At 43.2% G+C, this 22,105-nt stretch overlaps 1 protein-coding gene across 8 annotated transcripts in view; it reads left to right on the forward strand.

Annotated features, from left to right (window-relative positions):
- Window positions 1–22,105, forward strand: part of DNM2 (dynamin 2) — a 62,510-nt gene that overhangs the window by 26,252 nt on the left and 14,153 nt on the right. For 4 of the 8 annotated variants that reach the window (XM_082204743.1, XM_082204744.1, XM_082204740.1 and 1 more), the window contains exons 11-14: window positions 2,741–2,827; window positions 3,146–3,216; window positions 8,196–8,259; window positions 15,097–15,210. In XM_082204743.1, coding sequence (XP_082060869.1) covers window positions 2,741–2,827; window positions 3,146–3,216; window positions 8,196–8,259; window positions 15,097–15,210 — 336 coding nt within the window. Of the gene's footprint in view, window positions 1–1,684; window positions 1,824–2,740; window positions 2,828–3,145; window positions 3,217–8,195; window positions 8,260–8,912; window positions 8,925–15,096; window positions 15,211–22,105 lie in introns of all 8 variants that reach the window. The other 4 variants (XM_082204738.1, XM_082204739.1, XM_082204742.1 and 1 more) reach the window with 4 other exon arrangements.

The following is a 22,105-nucleotide window of genomic DNA, read 5'->3' on the forward strand; positions in this document are numbered from 1 at the left end:
TGAAATCGACAGCAGGGTGTACAAACTGAGGCTCCAGGATCATGCTGCCTAATTGTGTGCCCTCTGGACAAGAACTTTGATCTTCAGCTGAGTAGCGAAGGTGCTGCTCTTAAGAGCGGTTTACATTGCTTGCTTGTTACAGTGGTGTATGCTGTAGGACTCCGGGTCCATTTCTGACAAAGGAGTTGTGTGCTTTTGTTGTTATGTGAAGAAGCCAGCACTTGCTCTCCAAGGTCCTTCAAATCCCGACTATCCTGATGCAGCGGAATCTGCATCTGTCTTCTGGCCCACAAGGTATCTGAGTAGAGTTTGGGCAGCTTTCTTGAATTCAGATTCCAAAGGATTTTGTACAGGAGTCATTCCCCAAAGAAGTGCTCCTAATCTGAACAGCAACTGATGAAGCGGGGGGCAGGGAAGTGGCAGAACTATGAAACAGGGAGCAATTTTGGACACCATCATGAGAGGATTGACTCTAAATCCAGGTTTTTCAAGACCTGAGGGTCACTTGCCAGGGGAAATATCATTCTTTGCAGGCGAAATGAGCCAGTGAAACAGAAATGAAAGGTTAAATGCTGATTGCTGAGACAGGCCTCATTCTTATGGATATGACCAGTCTTTGTTGACTGTACCACTTCAGATGATGGAATGCTCCTTATTACAGAACATTTCCCCCTTATAAAGAAGTAGCACATTAGAGAGAAGGGTGCTAGGCTTTCAGTTTTCCTGACACTTTAGTAGAGATACTGTTTTTATGTATGGAGGAACATTGATTCATGTGAGCCCCATTTTTAGTATTCCCATTCCAGGCACAAGTTGACTACAAACAGTCACAGTGTGGAATTCTAGCATCTTGAGCTCAAAGCTTCAGTAGAAGTGCTAATTATATCAGGTTGCAAGGTCAATAACGTGTTAATTGAAAATAGCAACCATCACCAAATACTGTAAGTATACAGCTCTTCTCCCTCCTTCCATCTGCTAACAGATGCCTGCCAAGTACTGTTTCGGAACATGGAAGACTCTAGTGCAATGGTAGCCAACCTTTTTGCCAAGTTTGCCACAAATGGGATCACTCCAGTTGTGTTCTGTCGTTATGTAGCCCCCCAAACCCATGCCCAAGACAGTTTTGATTGTAGTAAAACATGATGGCGACCAGGCTGCAGAGTAGCTTGAGGTGGGCAGGGCATATCTGACTTGACACAGCCTGACCCTGAGGCCTTTCTGCCTCACTTTAGGAGTGCAACAAATTACTTGCGGCATCCTTGCCATAGATTAGCCATTCATACTCTAGAATCAAATGGGGAAGAGTAAGAAGCAAGCATGACCTGTTTTTTCAGTTTTGGGGAGCCGTTAAAAAAACCAGGTTTTTATCCACTTTGCTAAGCACACTCATACTGCAAAGGCAGGCAGGCAAGGCAAAGGCAAAGGCAGGCAGGACATAGTCCCTTTGCAGAAATACTTGAAGCTAATTTGAAGCCTGCTGAGCAGCTCAGCTCCTGGAAGGGAGTAGTTCCTTGTCAAGAGTTTGGCAATGCAAGAAGGATCTTCCTGAGGAAGTGCTGCTGCTTTTTCCTTTGCACATTACTAACCTTTTGAATCTCTTTCTTCCCCTCTCTGTCACTTTTTTTTATTTTCCTGCTTTTCTTCGGAATCTCTCCTTTCTGTTCGCGCTTTCTGCATGGTGCAGGACGGGGCTCTTCACACCTGACATGGCTTTTGAAGCTATAGTGAAAAAACAGATTATAAAGCTCAAAGAGCCCAGTTTGAAGTGTGTTGATCTGGTGGTCTCAGAGCTGGCCATGGTCATTAAAAAGTGTGCAGAGAAGGTAATGAGTCTCTACTCTTTTATTTCCCCTCCCCATCTCCCTCTCACCTGGAATATGGCTACTTGCGGTGCCCAGCTAAAAGGAAGTTTGAATGCTTTCAGTGAGGGCAGTCTGTGCCCGAGCAGAGCCAAAGCCACAGCAGCTGCCATTCTTTTTTCATTATTTGAATACTGCTTTTATGTTTCAAGAAATCTCAAAGCAGTTTACATCTCAGTAGAAATCACTTAATTGTATGAAAATACAAAATAATAATAATGGGAGGGGCAGCTGCATCCTCTCTGAGGAATGTCCATCAGACTGTTGAATTGTCCAGTTTGGCTTCACAGCAGGGTCCCACGGAGACATTGCACTGGTGTTGCTTGGACCGTAGCAGCGGTAGTCGAACATGCTTTGAAAAGTGGCTAAATCTCAGGAGCACTTCCTGTAATACAAGGCTACGTTTTTCAGCTGCTCTGTGCCAAAAGAAGCTTGTTTCAGCGCTGAAGCATGAAAAGAGCTCTGGCATTTATCTGTTCTAAGAGTATCTTGGTAATATGTAATCACCACCTTCCACAGTGACTTGTGGGTAGGCCTATCATTTAATCAAAAAGAAAGCAGCTCTCATTCTTTTTCCTGTGGCACTAAGAAGCCAGTCTCATGTGTTCCTTCTGCTAAACTCCAGAGGTCTTGGGCTGTTTCCCAGAAAAAAAGGCCATGGGGCGCATAGGGTGCACATCAAACACCCAGAAAAACGTTTTGTATCTTTATTAACTGGCAAAAGAAAACCCACTCCAAATCCCTCTTACTTTGTGCTTTAGCCCTGTCCCAGTGGTAAAATTGAGAGATAGCCCAGCCTCTTCTCTTCTGCTCTCTCTATGTGTGTCTATAATTGATGCTTAAGACTGCAGTGATCTGATCTCTTCTCCGCTTGTCCTCAGCTTGGTTCTTACCCTAGGCTTCGAGAAGAAACAGAGAGAATTGTTACGACATACATCAGAGAACGAGAAGGGAAAACTAAGGACCAGGTGAGCAGGTTTTTTGTTTACTCACCAAATAACCTCTGGGCTGACTGAGAATAGTAGAATCAGAATCTACAATGACTTTCTCAACTGACAATCACAGCAAAGTGAACCCCTTCTTTGCTCAGCTTTCTCAGGGTTTCCATTGAGCTGGAATTGCTTGTTATAGCAGTGCAGAAAGTACCAAGCTCTTGTGTGGCTATGCATAAGAAGATAATCAAGGCAAGGTCCTTTTCACAGGCTTCAGTGTGCAGAAGAGTAGTCTAAATGGGCTCTTTCTCATGATGTTGTCATGCAGCTGAGCTGGTTTTGTCTACTCTCCAGATCCTCCTGCTGATTGACATAGAGCTGTCCTACATCAACACTAACCACGAAGACTTCATTGGATTTGCCAAGTGAGTATCTGCTACCAAATAAACACCAAGAGATGCTTGGCTCGCATGTCACAGTAAACTGCAGTTAAATGTTTAACTACGGTCTAATGTGAATGGGCAGTGTGGAGTCACATATTATCTAAGTCCTGCCCAGTGAATAGCAAGCTTGTAGTTTGTTGTTCCTAGCAGTGAGTCGAGAAGAAACAAAGCAGCATGCATTAGTACACTGCTCATTCATTGCAAATCATAGTTAACTAGAGTTGCCCCCACCCCTTAAGCAAGGGTTCGGTTCTGATTCCCCATGTGCGTAAGAGAAAATCGCGTAACTGGGGAGCACCCTCTAAACACCCTTCAGGCTCCCTCTCTGCTGCTCTTTCTCCTATCCTTATGAAAATTACTATATCCCAAAACATCCACAACTAGAATTGAAGCTGTGGGGCTGGCTGGAGGATGTGTGGGAAATTCCCTGCTTCTGTGCTACCACTCGCATCAGCTGTTAGGCAGGGAAGCTGAGCAGCGTAAACAAAGCCCTGCTGTGCCTCCAGTCTCTTTGGGGCTTCCTCCGCTCTCACTGACTTTGTGCTCCAGGGAGGGCCTCCTCATGAGCCATGAGGACTCTCCAGCTCTCTCCCACCAGGGTTTGAATTTAATTATTTATTTCCCAGTGCTGTGCATATACAGTTGCACGTAAATCTGTTGTTGCCGGGGGGGGGGGGGCTTCTGTATTAATTATGGTTTAACATTGCATGTGAATCAGGCCACTGGGAAACATTATACGGCCCAAATAGTACTGCTGATGTAGGAAATGAGATTTTTTTGGGCCAAGCAGAAGAGAGCATCTTGTGATTGGATGGCTGCCTGGTAGTACAGATCTTGTGACTTGGGTTAACCGAAATCAAATAACTAGAAGCTGAAACTAGTCATGTGTGGTTGAGATCAAACTTGCATTTTGGAGAAGTTAATGAACTTAAATCTCAAATGCTTGATGAAAAGGTAACAATGAGTGAGATATGTGTGTGAGAGAGAGGGAGGGAGGGACAAAACTTATTTTTGGCTTTCCTTTGTGACCTATCCTATTTTCGGAGCAAGCAACTTGGGTGCTTTTTTTATAAAAAAGCCAGTTAAATGAAAACAATTATTAGAACTTTATCACTTACAATGACTTTAACCTGCCCTGTCACAAAGACATGTCTAACTAGCAAAAGCCAGCCAAAATAGGAAGGTCTTACGCCACTTCAGAAATACTATTTGGCAAGTCTCCCAGGAAAGTGCGCAATGCAGCCTATGGGAATGCCTCTGCGTATTGAGTAGCCTGACGTTCTGCACTAATAATATTGAGGGTAACCTCATGTGAGCTATTGTAAGTTGTGTTGGGACATAGGAAAGGAGAATTGCTTGTAGGCATGTAGGGCTCCAGGGCTTTGTAGGATAAAAACACTTTGCATGGTGCTCTGAGGGACATAGGGAGTTATGGAAGATGATGGAGGACTGATGCATTGTTTTCAGGGTGCCTGCCATCACTGCTGTGATGAAGTTTGAAGTAAGCAATTGCAGTCCCTTGGTATAGCACGTTACAGTGATCTTATCTTAGGCTTTCAAATTCAAAAATAATGGTTGCAGAATCTAAATATGGCAAAAGGGAGTGCATATTTTTTCCCATGTGGAAAGCACGCTTGACTTAGAAGTACAATCTGGACTTCAACATGCAACAGCCAATTCAGAAGCCCCTTGGGGTCTGGTGATTACAGTGGTGCCTCGCAAGACGAAAAGAATCTGTTCTGTGATTCTCTTCGTCTAGCGGTTTTTTCGTCTTGCGAAGCAAGCCCATTGACGGATTAGTGGATTAGAGCTATTAGCGGCTTTTAGCATCTTATCAGCTTATCGGATCAGCTGATAAGCGGCTTAGCGGCTTAGAAAAAGGGGGGGAGGAAAAAACCCGCAGGAACTCGCAAGACATTTTCGTCTTGCGAAGCAAGCCCATAGGAGATTCGTTTTGCGAAGCACCTCCAAAACGGAAAACTCTTTCGTCTAGCAAGTTTTCCGTCTTGCGAGGCATTCGTCTTGCAGGGCACCACTGTACTTTTTAAAAATTTTCATCTTGTCACTTCTGATGCAAACAGGTCTTTAGATAAAGGACTCAAGGGTGGGTACCCTTCAACACTGATGAAAATATATATCAGTTGTCTGCAGTTACCCTGACTTCCCCCAGTACTATTTTTATCCAGCTGTCACACACCCTTTCTAGTTAGCTTTCTGCTTCTGCTTTTTCCCATTAGATCTTACTTGTTTCTTCATGGCTTGCCTCATTGTACATTTACATTTGGTTCCCTGAGTCTGTGCCTCCTTTTGCTCTGTGATTGGACAGACACTTCCAGTTTTTAAAGGAAGTGTGTTGCTTTTTCTAGCTGCCTTGACTCTTTAGACATGTTGGCATCTAGTTTTGACAGGTTTATGTGCTTTCTAACATACGGGATGTTTGGATTGATCCTGTTTAAAGCAATTATAAACTCCAGCTTCCCAAAGAATCAGACCTTCCTAGTGTTACATTTTAGTCTTTTAAATTCTCATTCATAACTTTCCCGCTAGTTGAGAACGTAAGTGTGTTGATAGCATTACGTCTAATAAATGAATCATCGCAAATCAAAATGCCAGTAACCACTGTGAACATTACTTTACAACCATTTTGTTGTCAAATGAGCCTCACCAACTAGGAAAATGACCAAAATGTTCCTGCAGATTATATCACCTGCAGATGATTAGTAGTCTCTCCCTATAGTTCTACCTGTCTAGGAGGTGGCAATGTTTCTTAAAAAGCTATTTTGGTGGTCATGAACTTACTGCTTACCTAAATCCTAGGATCTGATCTAGTATCTTTTGACTGTTTCCCAGTGCCATTCTTCTAGCTGACTCCTGATTTCTCTTTAGTGGTCTGTCTAGATACCATTCTATTCACAGCCTTCGTAACAAAACAGAGCACATACCGTTCACACAAATTATGTATACCTTTAATGATGTACTTGTAAATGATCAGATCTTCCATGAGTGACTCCCAAGAAATATCCTAGGGTTACACAAAGTTATGGCTACATTTATGTGGAATGGCGCTTAATTTCTTCACTGTGGTGTCCTTGTGCCTTAAGGTTATAATTTCCCACACCGTTACAGGAACAGCCATCATGGGATTGAGACCTTTCCCCCTATATCCCTAGAAATCTCCACTAGGTGCCTTTGTGAGTCTTTTCCTGTTCCTCAAGCTCACCACTGTAGTTCTAGCTGCTAAAAAACCTGCTTGTTCTTTAAGATTCAGAAGCTTATTGCTGTGTGCACACCCACAGCCTCTGCACAGAATAGACACTTCTATATATGATGCTTAGTGCAAAAATTAGGACAACCTGTACTCACTTGCCAGCTTTCAAGCATGTGAATTAAACACATTTGTAACATTAAGATGAATGTAAGATAAAATACTACTTTTTTCTCTTTTCGCATAAAACCTTTCATGTTCATTTTATAAATGTAATATATGAAGTACTCCTGATTTTTTTTGTAGGGGCCTGTAAACAGAATTTTCAGGACATCAAGACCAAATGATCTCAGTAGGAGGTCCCTGAACCCTTACCACTTCTTTCCCTTTTATTCTGTAATGCTGCTCCTAGAACTTATGTTATTGGATGACTTAGAAACACCCTAAATGCATTTTAAGAAATGCTGTTTGGCATCAGCCCAGCAAGCAGCTCAGGCATAGTGTCCTGTTCACATACTCCTTCCATTCCCCATCTCTCTCTCTCTTGTGTAATTTGTGTGCAGTCTATTTATGTATCCTTTCACACTTAATTTACAGTTCCTTCTTTTTCCTTCATCTCACGTTTCTCTCTCTCTTTGACTCACCTTGCTCTTCCCTCTGGATGCCTCAAACCTCTCCCAAATCTCCCCAGCTGTTACACTGAGCAGCGCATGGTGGCTGGGTGCGTATCTGCCTGTGAGAGTTTATCCTTATTAGGTCTAGAGTGTAGCTTGCCTAACCCTTTGGAGAACTTGTTGAAGGGGCTTTATGAAGACTGTGGTGAGGATTGGTCAGTAGAGACGTGTTCCCAGAAATCTGCTCTCCAATGGCAAGTGCCCCTCACCCTCTGGCAAGCAGAGTGGCCGGTAGCGTGTAGGTCCTCTCACTTGAAATTTCATTTGTGCTGCATATTAGACAAAGTAAGCAACAGCAGGAATTTGTTTTGAGAAGAAATTAAAAAGAGTGGAAGAGATTCTTTCCTTTCTCTGGGTGGCACAATCCAGAAATAGCCTTTCCCTTTCCTAAGACTTTTGCATGTCTAAGTCAACTAGGGAGAAGAGGAAGGCATAGTGGTAAGCATAGTAATGGTTGGCTAGTAAGATATATCAACATTATGGAGCCCTGAGTGGCTAGCCTTGGAACACATAGTAAATGTGTGTGTTCTGTGTACATGTGCATGTAACTGGTAGGAGGCAAGCTGCACCCAGCCAGCAGAGGACCCCAGAATTATTCCACTAATTAGTTGTGAAAATTGACAATCCTGCAAGACTGTCTAACATCCCATTGATTGAAACACTAGGGTGTTCTCTCCATATGCTACCAGGCAGGTTCTTTCAAGAAAAGGTTCACTGGGGCCTGGACTAGGCAGTGTCTTCCACTTCCTCCCTAAAGTCTTTTGCCTCTGTAGTGTGCAGTCACAGGTTCAAGGCCCTGTCTCCCTCTGGTTTAGATCTGAAGTGGGATATTTCAGAACCGCTGTGAATGTATAGAGTGTCTTTGTGGTGGAAAAATCTGTCGTATGGCATGTATCACTTCAGCTCCATTGCTGGTGAACTTTCTCCTTCGAGGGTTGGCATTTCCCTATCTGCACCTCTAATTTTGCTTGACTTGAACAGGAATGAATGTGTTGGTGATTCTGTGTATCTAACATGCAAGTTTACCTTTTTTTCCACACCCAGTAGGCATGTTTAATGTAAAGCCATCTCTTTTCTTGCAGTGCACAGCAAAGGAGCACCCAAGCAAATAAGAAAAGAGCAATCCCAAATCAGGTACTGATGCATGTCTCCTTCCTTTAGCCAAGTAGAACATAGTTTCAGCATACTAAGTCCAGCCTGTTGGGCACACTGTGTAGTTGTGCAGAATTGAACAGGCTTGTGAACATGGCATAGTTTTATAAGAAGACGTGCCACCCTTGCCTTATGTCATTTGAAGACAGAAAATTACTTGGAGCTGGTCACAAGGTGCAGAAAGTACAGTGCCTCCACCAAAATAAATCATTTATCCTTCAGTTGTGACCACAAATCTATGCCAATATGAACACAAGTAGAAGAGAGAAACTTCAAGGCAAAAGAATAAAACAATAAAGGAACATTTTCAGTCTTGTGTCCCTTTTGTTTCTGAGCAGCGAGACTTGAGCAAAGGACTGGAAACAAAACTGGTGCATAAAGTTAGTCTCTATATAATGTATCTGCGTATGTTAATTCTTGTTTGGAAAGACAGTAATGGAACATTAACACTGAACAATTATAATTAATTGCATGTAACTTTTTTCTTTTACTGTTTTTTTCTGCTTTCCCTTTTTTCCAACCATTTTTGTGCTTCCTGCTTCTCCCTTCCCCTTCTACTCTCATTATTTGATTTTCTTCACTGTTCTGTCCCCTCATCCTGCTTTTCCTTATTTTACCTGCACCACTAATTTTGCCAACCTGTAAAGGGTGAGATACTGGTAAGTACCTGTATAATGTGCTAGTGACTGATTTGTAAAATTTGGTGATGGAGACTTCCTTGCCCAGGAAAAGTAAAGGTCCCCAAGTTGGGTAACCTCTTTGCCTCAAACAAAGTGCACTTAATTGTACAGAAAAGCAAGCAACTTCAAATGGCATTCCAGGAGATCCAGGCATGGGAACCATCTTTCTAAATTTAGTTGCTACTGTTGAATTCTTGGGCTTATCAAGTAGGCAATGAATGAAACTGTAAGTAGTAAAGGTAGCTTTCTGAACCCTTCATTTTAGCCTGAGGTTTGATTTTAGCCCTAACCCTCCTTGGATCAGAAATCAGGTGACATTGTCCTTATTTAATATCTCATCTTCATGCCTTTTCTTCAAGCTGACATATACGGCTGAAAGGAGATCCACTTAGCTGGAGTCCAGTGACACTCAAGCAACTGAGACTTGTGAGTCTTAGCTATAAAAGTAAGCATGAGGCTGCCAGACTTGGGTCTGACACCCACCATACCAACAGAGCACAATGGAAGGATAAAGGTGCCAGTGAACCTTGGCTGGTAACTGCAGCATTCTGAGCTTCTGCTCTGTCTGCTAGCATTCCTGGTTATTTTCTCCCTTGAGACCTTGTGTTCTTCCTACCTGGTGAGACTCAAGTGGCCAGCATCATGTATTGTACTATGTTCTACACCCAGCTTGGTCGGCAGTTGTCACAAACGTACTCCATGTTAGTTTTCATCTTGATGTGTTCATATCTCCATCTAAAATCTCAGCTGCTGCTGCCTTCTCTATAATTATTGAGGCACAGAGATATTTGCTTGCCCTATCATTACTATGTGGCCCTTTTCCTTGTCTGGTGAGACCAGTGTTGCTCTATGCTTTTCCTTTAAGTGCACTAGATTCTAAGAAATGTGGGTGGATCGGTTGCTCCATGATTAAACAAACTGATACAGCCCTTTGAACTCATAGTCCCTGAAGGATGTGTTGTGGATGGGAATCTTGGAGTTGGAAATCAAATGGTTACATTGCTTACTCTACAAGAAAATGGAATCGCCAGAAACTTTTGGATGTAAGTGAGAAGAACAATTCTTAATAAAACAGATGCAGAGGTGCTCCTCCTCTCATTCTGTCCTGGAAATAATTTTCACATGTACTTGGTGCAAGAATATTGCACTATGTACTATTGTAGATATGTGACACATATGCTAACTTTGATGCATATGTGTTAACTTTGCTCAGTTCGGAGGTGTGGAAGGTTTCCTATTCAAGTGCTATTTCTACTGGGCAAAGAATCTCCTCTCAATTCCATATTCTGATGCAGTGGACTAGAATGCTGAGAGTTTAAAATCATGGCATAGCATTCCCCTGGAATCCCAGGCATCCTGTCAGTTCTCATCATTATATCCTGTGTTTCAAAGAGTCTGAAAGTGCTGACGCATCCATTTTCATGATATTCTAAGGATAACTGCAGACCTCAGAGCAGTAATTCTCAAATAGTGTGCTGAAAGTAATTAGAGGTTCATATGAACTCAAATCAACCTTCCATGGAGAATGCTGCCCATGTGCTTGCATGAGCTACAGTTTCTGACCAGTAACTCATTCTAGATGGGCTCCTTTGAAGGCAGTTAATTCTTACTCTTACACTCCAAATTTTAATTCGGCAAACCTAGCAAGAGTTTGAGAAACACTGCCATAATACCTCCTGAGGGTCTGCATATTTGCCATGTCTCCAATTCCAATGCAATCCCTGGTCTTCAATTCCCAATCTTCAATCCCTGGCTTTGAAAATGTGGTTTGTGCTTCAGTAAGAGGAAGGTGGAGATCTGACTGGCTGGGCTGTGTTTGATTTTACTAAAAGTAGAAGGTGAAACTTACTTTTCAGGCAACACTTTGGATCGAACTCATCCTCCTGCGTTTGAGAGGCAGTTTGGAGTTTTAAATGAACCCTATGTTCTTCTTTCCTCAGCTTCTTGTAGGCCTGTCTGGGTGGTGGTGGTAAAATAGCAGGCTAAAGAATAAGGAGATTGATTCCAGGAACATTTTTTTTGTCCATACTGCCCAAAACTTGCCCTGCTGCACACTTTTTGCCCCCAGCTTATCCTCTAAGGACAAGTCTTTTTTCTCAAGTTGGCAGCAGAATTGGCTTCCCTTGAGCTGATGCCCCTTGACTGGGCTCCTCAAACTCAGTTACAACCCTGTGTGTCTTTTTCTGGGTCTTTGGTTTCTTCTTCCACATCTGTCTCAAGGTCTCTCTCCTTCTCTACTGCCTTCTGGCCACTCTTTGCCTCCATTCTTTTAAAAGCTAATTGTATTTAAAATGTGACTGACTTCTGATCCTGAATCTTTTTAATTAAGAGAAATGCTTCACAGAGAGGAAATCTGACCTGACTCCCTTTCCTATGTCTGGACTTGACAACACCTTCCATTCCTCTGCCAAGTTAATTTGAATTAAAATATAGTTTGCAACAGCCCATGCCCACCAGTGCTCCACTCCTTCTGTGTGTCTGCCACCTTGGTATTTATGTTAGCCAGAAGCTGAGCAGGTCTGAAAAGATGAGGAAGCCTGATTGATATGTATTTCTTTGTCCTCATGCTTTTTCAGTGCTGGTTTTGAAAGCTTAAGCACAGGCCAAGCCAAATTCTCTGTCCCTTTCCAGAGCTGCTCAGCAATCCTGCCTCTTAACATCTGTAGCTTTCGTATCTAACAGTTGAATCATCACCATTAGGTTTGCTCTCTTTCTCCAAAGTATACCTTAGCCTGGCTATATTTAAATGATTTAACATATAGACTACTTCCTTTCCAGTCTGCTCATTACTAATATATATGGTGGTACTAATTTGGGTAGAAAATGTTTTACATGTTTTGCTGTTTGGGCTTCCTTCTGAAAGGAAAAGTATAGTTCGGACATAAAAATGAATAAATGACAGAGCAAAGTGTATTTGTTGCTGTGTCTTTCCTCCAAAGGCCCACACAGGAGGTGGGGTGTTGATCAGGTATCCTAAAGAGATACTTTTCATCCTAGCAGAGAGAAAAAGTAAAACTCATCTGTTTTGTGTTGGGTTTAAATTAAAGCAGCTTGTTGAACTATCTAGCGTGCTCAAGGTTATTGCAGGTTTGGTGAGTCTTGCAGGATATTCATAGCAGCCCATCAACCACCATAAAAAATCTACAGGTCTTGGATATTTCCCCATGAAATTAAGAGCGGTTCTGTCCAGTTGCTTGGCTGTAAATGATCGTTCTTTGCTTAAATATACACAGCTACTCAGATGTTCAAAGCATAGTTCTGAGGGCAAGTGGTTCATCCTTAATACTTTGCAAGCCCTATGAAGTGAATTGATCCTGGCCACTCTTAGTGAACAGAGGTGTAGAAACTCAGGGCTGAACAGGGGGCTAGATCCTGGACCTAGGACTGGCTCGCCAATTGCTTTGCTGGCTTTTATTCCAATAAATTTATAATGAGCTCAATGACTTGGCGCCAACATATTCAGTGGAAGGGCTAAAATCCTTCCAACATTGGGGATTTGATTGTTGGGCAGATTTTGGGATGCCTTACAGGCAACGCTAGGTGTTGCTTTTGGCTTGTGCCAGGCAGTTAGAATTCCTAGCGTGGCATGGTGGCTAGACTAGTACATTCCAATGTGGAAGTACTCACTCAAGTTAACACAACTGTTTAAAATATGGTACTCTTTGGGCAAGTATTGACTTAATCTGTTTGCAGGATACTTTTATTCTGAGCTCTTCAGAGCAGTGGTTTTCAGACTTCCTTTCTCCAGGGCATCCTTTCTACATCATTTGTCTGAGGAGATCCAGTGTGCTATGGAAGATTCTAGGGTACATACTAGGCAAGGGTGGGCTTGTGGGATCTACTCTTATTTTTTTACTGAAACCCAGTAGTCTGCCAATCAGAGCTCAGAGTAGCAGCTAGTGAGCAATTGGAGTTTGGTACATAATAGTGACTCAGTGGGTGAAGCAAATTGTCTACTACACCCTGTGAGTCATTCACTGGGACAGCTTGCGTTGTCTGCTTCTGTTCAGGGGTTCTGACACACTACTCTAATGCTGTCCTAGCAGACCTGCACAAAGACATATTTAAAAGCAACCAGTTAATACATGTATGTTGCATTATTGTTTATTTGATTTCTTACATTCCCTTCACTATAAGGTCCCAGTGCAGATCACAGCAATATAAAAATATAGTATTAAAGCCAGTTCAAACAGCTCTAGGTAAAAGAACATAGAGGCTGAGAGAGATTTCCAGCCATGCCAATGATACTTTTACTTGCAGTTTTGCTTACTATAGTTGTTTTTGTTGATGGTGATATTAAAATGCTGGGTGGCTTCCAACAAATGAAAACACAGTAAGTCATCAAACATTAAAAACTTTCCTATACATGGCTGCCTTCAGATGTCTTCTAAAAGTTTGTTGTTTATTGTAGTGAAAACTATTGGAAATCAGAAAACTGCTGATGTACCGTAAATGGTTCAGATCTACTAGTAGACACCTAGCTACGTGTTTGCACAGAGATCATAGGCCTATTAGGTTTCCTCATTGCTATTGAAGGATACTTTGTCTGGCTGTCCATTGCAGGAAAGACTGGAAGTGATGGGCAAGCTGCCTTTCAAAGCAACTTGTTCATCACTTTTCATCAGGGAAAGCTTCTGAAAAACTCCAGAACTCCCTGCAACACTAAATGAAAACCACTACTTTAGAGAGAGGATAGGATGCAAATGTAACTAATTAACATAAACATTTCTTGTTGTTGCCCAATTGGAAAAGCCAAGCCTTGGAGCTTCCTTCAGGATAAAGGAATGCCGTCATCCTAGAGCCAAATGTCTTGAGGACAAATTATCCCACCAAGAGGCAGACAAGCATCAGTACTGACATTTCAACCGTTAACCTCGTTTACGTTTTCATTTTGTGACTTGTTGGTTAGCCAGGCAGTAGCAAAGAACTGGCTCCAAAACATTTTGCTCGCAGCTCTGGCGGAGTCACCTTTGAGACTGGTGTGACTTCATCAGGTGGGGAGCAAACTGAGAGTGTGTCATTAGTGTGAAATGCAAGACGAACTGAGTAACTGAGTGGTTGTTTGCAAATAGGAGTAAAGGTGGTTGGAAACAACTGGCTGCAAGCAGAGTTGTGGCCTGCACAACTCCTTTTTCATCCTCTTCAGATCTGTGGCTGCTTTGTAAGTTGCAGACATGGATACTTGAGGGTTGCCACCAATGTACTCTGGCTCCTGCCTGCATCTTTTCAGGGGGTTCTTGTGAATGCTATAAGCGGCTATAAGCTGATGGGTTTCACTGCCATGTACTATATCATTATATATTTATGAGGGACCTCATAGACATCTTTAAGCAATGTTTTTGCTGTAAAGAGAAGGAGCTCCTGTCCTGTTTTTATTTCTGGCAATACCCGTTCATCTGTCAGTGAGTACTGGACTGCTACACAGAGTTCCTTTCCTGATTTTACCTGCTGCTGCAGAGCGCTAGTCATGGCATGTTGAAAATTCTGCTTTACTGGTTTATCACTTGTATCTAGCATTCTCTAGATTTAATTTTTGGTACACTAAGTGTTAATGGGTGCTTTAGGGTTGCTTATTGGTGAGAGTGTTCATTGCTTAACATTGATCACACGGTGCAATTTTGCAATCATGAGCCAGGCTGCTATATCAGAGGCAATCAAAATCCACATGTAACAGTAATGCTGTAGGTGGAAATCTTCAGAGGGCTTTGGGTCTTGCCAACAACACCCTGGTGCTGTAAACTGAAGGTTTAATGCTTTTCCTGATCAGTGTCACAGAGTCATAGAACGGTATCGGTGGAAGTGACGCCTGAGGGTCATCTAGTCAAACCCCCTGCAATACAGAAATCACAGCTAAAGAATCCCTGACAGATGGCCATCCCAATTTCTGTTTAAAAACCTCCCACTCCCTCCAGCTGCCACTTTCTTCCTCCAATGTCCTTTTTTTCATGAGACATGGGACCCCATCATCCTCCACTGGGCCCTCCAAGCTGCTAACTTTGGAAGCAGGACTTTCCTCCCCTGCTGATTGCCATGAGGGCTAGACTCCTAAGCCATTGCACCAAATCTCTTGAACAATCCCATCCATCTTATGTTCCCCAAGAGAGCCTGTAACCTGTTCTTCCTTCCTCACCTACTCCTTGATTTCCTCCAGGTCATCCGGCGAGGCTGGCTGACTATCAACAACATTAGCATCATGAAAGGTGGCTCCAAGGAGTATTGGTTCGTCCTGACGGCAGAAAGTTTGTCTTGGTACAAGGATGAAGAGGTGGGTAATTATGCATGCCATATTGTCACAGTGAGAAGTCACCCGGGTGGCGCTTTAGATACTTAGATTGAGTCCTTGAAATCACACACGTGGAAATATGGAGTATTGTCTACACCTCTAAAACTTCCCACTTACCAGCAAGGATGCCATGTGTCCCCACGTGCACAAGTCTTGTTCTGTTAACAACCTGACAGCAAAGTGCCTTGCAGCAGTCCATGTTTATGGTATGAGCTGCTTTGGGCCAGGGTTTCTGTGGACCACGATAATATATTGAGGGTGTGATCACAGAAACAAAGTAGGAGCTGCAATGCATTGTAATGGTGGTGAGGAGGAATATATTTTGTCCTTCCCTTTCTGCCCCTGTCCCTTCCTTCCCACCTGCCCATTTGCCTCCCCTGCCCTCTTCCCCTTCCCAACTCTCTGCTAACTTTCCTTTCACCTCCTTTACCTTCTCCACTGAGCTCAGGGCAAAGGTTGGCTGAATAGGGGGCGACTGATGAAAATGAAGTTATCATTAACTGATGATTATTAAATTAATGAAACTGAGTATCATTGCATTATCATTATCTGGTGTATGTGAGTTACGTTGCTGAAAGGGCACTCAGTGGGAAGGTATTGGCAGGCTTGGGGAAATTCCAAAGTTAGACATTTAAAAAAAAAAAAAGTATTCAGGAAGAAACTGAGGAGGGGGGGGGGTTCCCCAGCCCAATGAGGACTAAGCATGTTCAGTGGCCAGCAAATACCAATTGACTGGGGAATGTGGGTGGTTGAAATGTAGTACAGCATTGTGAAAGAGGATATGACTGGCTGGCTAGAACTCTTAAAGAGGAGTGATCCACATTACAACATTTGTTTCCTATCCGTTAGGAGAACCAATTTTGAAACGGGGAAGTGTCTTCCTTGATGTTGGCAATAAGTTCCAGGAGTCTTGGCTCCAAGTTTATCACAACCAGATTCCATATAGGACTGGCTTCTGTGTTATGACTTGTGCAGAAGGGAGAATCTCTAGCAAGTGATCCTTTTTTCTTGGGGTGGTACTGCCAGTTTTTCCTCCCACATAGCTATTTAGTGGCTGAAGAGCCTTGTTTTGTAAGAAGTGGCAACTGGATACGCTTTCTCTGGCATTCCCTACCCAGACTGGAGTGCCACAGACTACAGGAAGGAGTGCTTTGCCTCCCCTTGTCCTTGCTTAGCTTTGGTGCGGGGAAAGAGGTTGTGCATTTCATGACTTACAGTGCTGCCTCGCAAGACGAAATTAATCCGTTCCGCAAGTCTCTTTGTCTTGCGGTTTTTTCGTCTTGCGAAGCACGACTATTAGCGGCTTAGCGGCTATTAACGGCTTAGCGGCTTTAAGAAAAAGGAAACAAATTCGCAAGAACTCACAAGACGTTTTGTCTTGCAAAGCAAGACCATAGGGAAATTCGTCTTGCGGAACGACTCAAAAAACGGAAAACTCTTTCGTCTTGCGCGTTTTTCGTCTTGCGAGGCATTCGTCTTGCGAGGTACCACTGTATTTCCTTCATCTAGGGTTACCATATTTCAAAAAGTAAAATTCCTGACACTCGCAAAGTTGTTGAACTTTTCTTAGGAAGACCCCAAAATCCCTGATGTATGGCAAGCCTAATTTCATCTTTCATAGCTTTGGGGGCAGTGGGAGGCAGTATATTTTTTTGTTGCTTTTCCATCTACCATCCTCCAGACACAGATTCGGGGAATGCTTTCCTTTCTGTTTCTTTCTACCAATGCTAGATCCCAAGTAAGGAAGAAGGGATGCATTCAAGCTTGGGGAAAACTTCCTGGTTTTCAGCAGAAGGTGGATTTGCACAGTGCTGGTTGTCTGGCCCCTATGTCAGTCACAAAACCACCTCCGCTAGTAAATTATTTGAGTTGATAAACATGCAGAGTGCTTTTGCAAATAAAAACAAGGTGCCCTACCTATTTGAGCCATGGAAGCGGGCACAAACAGGAAGAAACACTCAGAATTCAGAATGGAGGCTGTCCATTTGTCATTAAAGAAGCAAAAGAGGGAAGGGAGTCACTTCACTCAGAAAAGCCCACACCATTCCTGTTTCAGATACATATGTATGCACTGCCCCCCCATCCTTGGCCCCCCCTCAGTTGTGTGTGCCTCACAGTTTGGTTTCTTGGAAACAAAACTCAATACTGGGTGTTGCAAATTGTAATTATGCTTTATGAACGGGAGGTGACTCGAGTAGAGAGTAGGGGCCATCCCATATTTCAGAGGTATCCCCAAGTGCATCTCTTACCTTTCCCTAGTGTCATATTACAGAAAGCAAAATAGTTGCGATTTGGGATATTTTGGAAGCCTCAGTAAAGCCTGCCTTCCATCTCTGACGCTGGGTAGCCTGGTCTTTGCTGGCAGGGATAATCCTGTGCACTCTATCTCCATGCCAGGTCTTTTCAGTATTTAAACTCTACATCTACATATTCCTTGCATATCTTGATGAGAGGCTTTCCATTTTACTTAATATAAACAATGAGTGCACCAGGCAAGCCTGTAGGGAGAGAGCATCCCATAATTAGGGCACTGTCAGCTACTTCTTGTGTGCAGTTGGACCCAGAGTCAGGTAAGTGACATTGCAGGCTCTGGTGGGAGTTAATTTAGTAGGCCAGGTTGATGCAAATACAGTCATACCTCAGCTCCCAAACACCTTGGGAGTGGAAGGTTCCAGCTCCTGAACGATCAAAAACCGGAAGTGAGTGTTCTGGTTTTCGAACTTTTTTGGAAGCCGAACGTCCGACGGGGCTTCTGTGGCTTCTGATTGGCTGCAGGAGCTTCCTGCAGCCAATCAGAAGCCACATTTTTGGAAGTCAAACGGACTTCCGGAACTGATTCTGTTCGACTTCTGCAGTACGACTGTATTGGGATTGTGGGATCTATATACCATGGGAGGCATGATGTTTGAGTTCAAGGAATCTTGGACTGCATTATATCACCTTTGTAAACAACTCTCTGGCAGCTTCTTGCTGGACCCTCTTTCCACCTTCTGTGGCCTGAGATGAAGAAGAAGTATCTTGTTGCACTCTAAAGCGTAAAACATTTATGGTATATGCTTTTGTGAGCTACAGTTCACTTCTTCAGACGCTTGAAGTGTTATATTGAGTTACAGGTGATTATACATATATGATTTAGGGGAATTCTATACTGGGAGGTGAGATGGAAATGAAATGTAGAAAAATACAGGCAGCGACTTAGCCTCTACCTGAGAAGAAATGGACAAAGAGCACTTTGTTCTTTCTTCTTGCTACAATTGACATGGCTACCTCTCTCCAAATCCTCTAGAACAGAGTAGTACAGTTAAACAAAGGTTGATATTTTTAAAAATTGCTAGGTAGCTACGTTTTTGCTTTTTCTTCTACTTCTTGGTTATTGTAGATTACCACTGGTGTGCCAGCTTTAAAATTTTATTGCTTAAGCAGGAGTTCTCCCCTGTCACCCAGTCTATCTGCCTTGGTGGTTTGTTTTCCTTTTCCTAACTACTGAACTCTCTGATTTGCTTTTAAACGGTTCATGTCCTGCTCTTGGTGCATACATGACCCTTTGTAGTTTGGAAATTTCCTGCTAGATTGCTTGCTTCAGCTGGGGACATAGAAGCCCAAGTATCATTCTATAATTTTTTCAAACTTCATGTCAGCTTCAACTATCAGCAAATGTACTGCAACATCCATCGTAGCTGCCCTTCTGAGTACCTAGCTGGAGAAATGCAGACCCTGGAGGCATGAAAGAAACAGAAAACTACCCTCCCCCTATTTAAGAGGGAAGGAGCTTGCCTGAAAATGTATTTGTTTATTTGTTGTGCGTGGGTTTTCTTAGACCTGTGTCATTGTTTGGAAATTCGAAGTTAGAGCACTCGCCTTATCTTCTGTGCCGTGTAAATAGTGAACATATTCTACAGTCTCACATACAGTGTTGTGCTTTCACCCACTTCCCTTTGGTCTTTCAGCCCCAATCCTTTTCTTCTTCTTCTGCAGATTGGGGCAGCAGTGGAGATGGGCTCAGTGGTATGTCCGTGTTTGGAAGCGCTAAACTTTTAATTCTGACTGCCAGCCTCTGTGCTCTAAAGCTTAAGGAAATATTTGCAAATCTTATGCATGTTTAACCAAAAGTAAAAGCAACAAGTGGAGCTTAACCTTCCCCTTTTGCTTGCTGGCTTGTGTGCCTTCTCGTGATACAGATATTTGTCCCAATAGCCTCCTTCGCACAATTTTAGGTCCCTCTCCATGTGTTCTTCATCTCCCTTGTGACCCCACCCCTCCCATTTGCAGCCATCCACTGCTAACATGTACCAATCTCCCCCCTTGTCACCATTCAGTGGCCCAGAACTCTGGTGGTGTGCTCTGCAACAGGGCATAAGCTGTTGTTCTGCGAGAAACATGGGCACGGGCTGCTTCCCTTGCATTGTGGCATGCCGTGTCAGGAATAGGCATGTGAACTAATTTGGGTCTCTGGCATGATATGTGTATGTTAGACTTATTTTGCTGACCCATACTTATTTTCCCCACTCTGGGTCTCTCTTGTTGCTCCACTCAGGTTGGCAGCAGCCCACATTCTCCTTTCTCTGATTGCCTCTAGAGCCTCCTGCCCCATCATCCCATTGGATCCTGAGATATGGCTATGCTTTTTGTTCTCTTTCTGGGAAGAGAAGCCTTAGTCTGCCAGGTGGGCACTTCTTTGCCTGCAGATTGCCCTGGGGACTGACCAGTGATTTGTTAGGAAACTCTTCTGTCATCCTGGTGTCTTGTGTCAAATCCATCCCACCCCATGTTGTGACACGCAGCCCATCACAACTAACACAGACAATTTCCTGGAACTCAAATGAATGCTTATAAGGAATGCAGGTGTTTTTGTGCAGTTTAGTGGCCATGGCCCCCATGGTATCATGAGCTTTGGTGTTCCCTTGAGCTGCAGAGGAAAAGACTGGGGCTGAAAAACCAAAGGAAAGTGTGGGTGCATGGAAGATAAGTCACGAGCTAGCACAATAAGTGTGAGAGTGGGACATATTTACAGCTTACGTGGCGCAGAAGTTAAGGTGGGCACCTTAACTTAGAATTTCTGTGTGCTTTGATGCATGAGTGAATTTGTAAACATCTCAACTTTTCTTTTCAAACCAGAGGTTTCTCAATCCTGGAAAATTAATTAATAGTCTGACTGCTTAGGTGTGACATCGATAATATTCAGTGGTGCGTCTTCTGGAATGAAGATTGATCAGTGGAACCTATTGTGGTATTGCCACTTAAAAATATGAAAGAATTCATTTACACATTTTAACTATAAAGCATTTTTAATACACTTTTTAAATACAAGGTTTGCTTTGGCTCTCTTTTGTCAGTGATCTTAAAGAATGCCAATGTGAGCACTGATCACTGACAGGCAAGCTATATATTTAAAACAGCCAACCGTGAGTTCAGCTACATTCAGCAAATCTCAGCAAAAGTTGGTGTGTTTGGATTAATCCCTCTCCCCCCCCCCCATCTTTCCTTGAGAACAATAAACCTCATGAGTTTGTGTAGAGCTGGCTGCATCTTAAGGCAGACATTACAGGGAGAAGTGTGGCGGTCTTTTGTTTTGGTGCCCATACTTAGCTTTTGTTTAACTGCAACTAGTGTACATGCAGTCTTTAGAAATCGATTCTTGTTTGGAAGCAAGTCAGTACTTCCACCCCTGCAATTTTGTTCTTTTCTGCTATTGCATCCTACCCTTGGGGAGAATATTTGAAGTTTTAAAGACCGCTTGCTTGGTAAAACTTGGTGCTTTTGAATACCTGGTGGCAGCAGGCTCAGTTGAACGACTGCAGTACAAAACAGACATGTATTTCTTGAGCCGTTTTGTTCCTCTGCCAAGGTATTCTTTTGTGCTCACAGTCCACAGCCACCCACGCCTCAAAGCTAGCCAGACCCATATCTCATTTAACTTCCAAGCAAGGCTACTGGCAGATATTACCTTCAACAGGGATGCTTCACAAGCAGAGGCTGTAAAAGTAAAAAAATAAAAAGTAAAACAGGTTGAGCAAACAAAAATAATAATAATTAAAAAAAAAAAACCTCTTCCAAATCACTGGCAAACCATTTACTGGGCGAGAAGCCTCTCTGGGAGAGTTCTTGTCTGGAAGGTGACAACCGGCAGGCCCAGCATGAACAAAGCTCTCCAGCAGAGACAAAGCCTGGGAAGCTAAACTGCTCGTTGAATTTATATCTGTCCACTTCCCTAGAAAATTCATCTTTAAAGCACACATTCCTGAAATAAGCAGGGGATTAAGAAGTTTGTTTAGTTATCAACGCAAGCTGCATTTAAAGCCCGACTCTCAAGTCATCCTGTCTTGTGACTGTCGAAGGAGGGCATAAACCCTTTATGCACGATTAGCCAGCTTCTTTATAGGTCCGGAATCTCAGTAGCAGCAAAACTCAGAATAAAGTCGCTTCCCCAAAGCAGAAGCTTACCTGAACAGCCAACACCCCTGAAGTGATGCTTATCCAAACCCAGTCTAACCAATGTGCAGACTACTGTACACCTTTATAGCTTCCTGAACAGGTAGTCTGAACACTGGGCAGGCGGGGCTGGAATCCAGAAGCTTCTCTTCCATGTAATCCCGTTTTGTTCTCCTTTTGTAGGGTTTGTTAAGTAGAGCAGTTCCAGGGGAAAAAACCTACTTTGTCTCCTCTGACGTGGCAAAGTCTGCGGCTGAATCCAGTCTGGAAAATGGTTGGGGCTGTTCAGGAAATCATAGAGGGGGGGCGGGTGTGAGGTTTGTGGCCTCTGTATAAAGGAAAACGTCACTTTTGGGATTCTGCGTGTGCATGGAGGGAGGGAGGCAGGCAGGCAGCATCTGGAGCTATAAACAATTCCAGATGTGGGGTTTTTGCAGAGAGGCTGCTC

Source organism: Podarcis vaucheri, assembly GCF_965113315.1.
Source record: "Podarcis vaucheri genome assembly, chromosome: 17".
Classification (NCBI taxonomy): Eukaryota; Metazoa; Chordata; class Lepidosauria; order Squamata; family Lacertidae; genus Podarcis; species Podarcis vaucheri.